The 3,109-nt window shown below is 34.6% G+C and overlaps 1 protein-coding gene across 14 annotated transcripts in view; it reads right to left on the reverse strand.

Moving 5' to 3' along the window:
• Positions 1-3,109, reverse strand: part of EVI5 (ecotropic viral integration site 5) — a 222,915-nt gene that overhangs the window by 127,771 nt on the left and 92,035 nt on the right. For all 14 annotated transcript variants that reach the window (XM_014550019.1, XM_014550018.1, XM_014550017.1 and 11 more), the window contains 3 exons: positions 1,460-1,603; positions 383-472; positions 180-277 (listed from right to left, as the gene is read on the reverse strand). In XM_014550019.1, coding sequence (XP_014405505.1) covers positions 180-277; positions 383-472; positions 1,460-1,603 — 332 coding nt within the window. The remainder of the gene's footprint in view (positions 1-179; positions 278-382; positions 473-1,459; positions 1,604-3,109) is intronic.

Consider the following 3,109-nt stretch of genomic DNA (forward strand, 5'->3'; position numbering starts at 1 on the left):
ATAAAATTAAATTAAAATAAATAAATAAATAAAACCATTACTACCAAATAAAGTACTATAGTTGTATAAACTGAGGAGGAAAACTGAACTTATTATTAGAATATTTTACCACTTTTATTTCATTTCCTATATGCTTCAACAAATCCCTATTACTAAAAAACGAAATATAAAATACCTACTTTTTCATTTTTTTTGAGTTATACTTGACTTGGTAAGCTGCCTGAATTAATTTGTCTGGACCTCCATCAAACTGATGTGGAATGACCTTCTGAAAGTGCTAAGAAACAATAAAAGAAAAACATAAGAAATACTTAGTGCTGTTTATTATTAACTAATTAATAGTAAAATCTAAAGGCATTCAATAAATCATGAACTGACTTACTTGTAACATCCCTTCCATGTCGAGTTGCATCAGTTCTGTCTGATTCATTTGAAGAAGTGCTAATCCTACTCGAAACACTATCTCTAAACCCTGAGGAAACAAATTATATAAAGCCAAATTTGTCTTACTCTTCCATCAACAAAAACTAATCATTCAAAAGAATAATAAGGCAAACATTCAGGAATCTAAACTAGAGGTTGGCAAACATTTTCTGTAGAGTCAGATAGTAAATATTTTAGGTTTTGTAGGCAATACAGTCACTGTCATAAATATTCAACTCAGCCATTGTAGCCCAAAAGCAGACATATCAACAAATGGGCATGGCCGTGTTCCAAGAAAATTTTACTTCCAAAAACAAATGGAAGGACAGATTTGGCATGTAAACCAGTACACAAATCACAGTTTGCTGGCTCCAGACTAAACTAATTTAGCTAGGTAATACAAATTAATCTTCCCAAGATGTAATTAATAACAATTAACATTGGGTTTGATTAAGAGGTAATTAAAATATTAATAATACCTATAGGAGCTATCTACCACTTTTCACCTATCCTACCTTCCTACCATATTCTCATCCAAAATACAGAAGACAAAGGATCACCTACCACATGTCAATGACAATTAAAGGGCTACTTGTAAGGTGTTCGTGGAAAAGAAGAAACTTAGATTAATTAGATTCATCACTTCTGGCTCTTTGGATAGCAGATGCATTGCAACATATTAAGTGTAAGGCAAATTCTATCACTCACTAATTCTTACTAAATCAATCAGGAGGTCATACATAAGTTTAAGAGTGTAGGCTCCAGATTTTGATTGCCTAGATTTGAATCCTGGTTACTATATCACTTATATGCTATGTGTCTATACACAAGCTAGCTACTTAACATTTCTCTACGTCTTGGTTCCCTCATCAATCATATGGGGAAATGAACAGTACCTGATAGGGGTGTTACAGGTTTAAATGAGATCATCCATGTAAGCAGTTTAGCATGGAACACCTGGCTCCTTTATTGTTCTCCTCACTGCCCTGCTCTAATTAACCCAATGATTCCTTGCTCAGAATGCCCATTAGCTTACCTCAGACATAAAGATATCAAATATCCTTGTTGCAATTGGTAGTGGAAAAGTCGTAAGAAAGATAGTCAGAAACCAGGATGATGCATACATTGAGGTATGAAAACTCTGAGACTGAAAATGTACAAAGAGCTCTGGAAGATGTTCCTAAAGAGAAGAAAATAATTAGTTAAAACACAGTAAGTAAAGTTGGTTATTTTAAACCAGATCATTGCATATACACTAGATTAGCCTATATCAGACACGAAGATAAGATCAGACACCATATGGAAAAGTTTAAGATATAGAAATTGATGTGTTCAAGATAATGGTTACTACCTGGGAAGGGAAAAGAATGTGGAGTTAGAACTTTGGCTGTCTCTATGACATTTTCTTGATAAAAAGAAAAATTAAAGCAAGTAAAATTTTTATATTTGTTTAACCTTGTTGGGTAGATGGGTGTCTGATATTTTTTTATAAATTATAATATTTCAAAAAATTTTTTAAGGAAAGAAATGCCATTTTGAAATACTTTCAGGTACTATCTGTCATTGTTCACCTTACCTACCCACCTTCTCACACAAAATACAGATGCTTCAGCAACTCTAATAATTCAAAACATAAATGACACATTAACTGAAAATAAACCAAGAGCTTTAAGGGTTGGTACAAAACAGGCTTACTATTTTAGAAAAAGAATTTAAGAATCATCTCAAGATCTACTTTGTCTTTAAAATGTAAAAACATTTTACATATCCCCTTCCTCTTACCATACATAGAAAAAGATAGAGAATTTAAAAATTCCTGTGGGTGCCCTGAGTGGTCTGGCTCAGTTGGTTGAGCATCCTCCTATGCACCGAGAGGTTACAGGGTTCAATTCCCGGTCAGGGCACATGCCCAGTTGTGGACTTGTTCCCTAGTAGGGAATCAATAAAAATATGTTTTTAAAAAATTCTTGTAGGTAAGGCTGCCAGAGAAAAAGGGACTCATAAAAATGGCTCTCATGCCAGCTCAATCATTAACCTATATTCTTAAATTCTGCTTATCTAATTGACATTTAATTAAACGAGAATACTTACACCATTATTTTACAGGACAATATAGTAAACTTATTTTTATATATAAAATATAAAAACTGGCCCTGGCCAGGTGGCTCAGTTGAATGGAGCATCCTCCCATATACAAAAAGGCTGCAGGTTTAATTCCCGGACAGGGCACATACTTAGGTTGCAGGTTCAATGTCACAAATAGGAGGCAACTGAGCAGTATTTCTCTCTCATCAATGTTTTTCTCTCTCTCTCCCTTCCTCTTTTTCTAAAATCAATAAACATATCCTCAGGTAAGGATAAAATAAAATAAAAATTAAATCCAGAAAGGTAAAATATTTCAAAGGTATTTTTCATTTAATTTTGATTCCTCTCCCCCTCACCCTCATGAAGTCACTAGACTCTGAATCTTAAACTAGCAACAGAAAAGGATGGAAACATTGTTTTTTAAGATTAAAAGCTAGCGGGAGAACCAAGATGGAGGCATAGGTAAATGCCTGTACTTGCTGCCTCCCACAACCACATCAAAACTACTGAAAGGGCGAGGGCTACGCCCTCCATCTTGCCCCGGATGCTCCATTTTGGGGCAGCAGCCATTAGCCATGTGCTCAGCAAGGAGCTTCTTCCC

This window comes from Myotis brandtii, unplaced genomic scaffold, assembly GCF_000412655.1.
Source record: "Myotis brandtii unplaced genomic scaffold, ASM41265v1 scaffold58, whole genome shotgun sequence".
NCBI classification, from domain to species: Eukaryota; Metazoa; Chordata; class Mammalia; order Chiroptera; family Vespertilionidae; genus Myotis; species Myotis brandtii.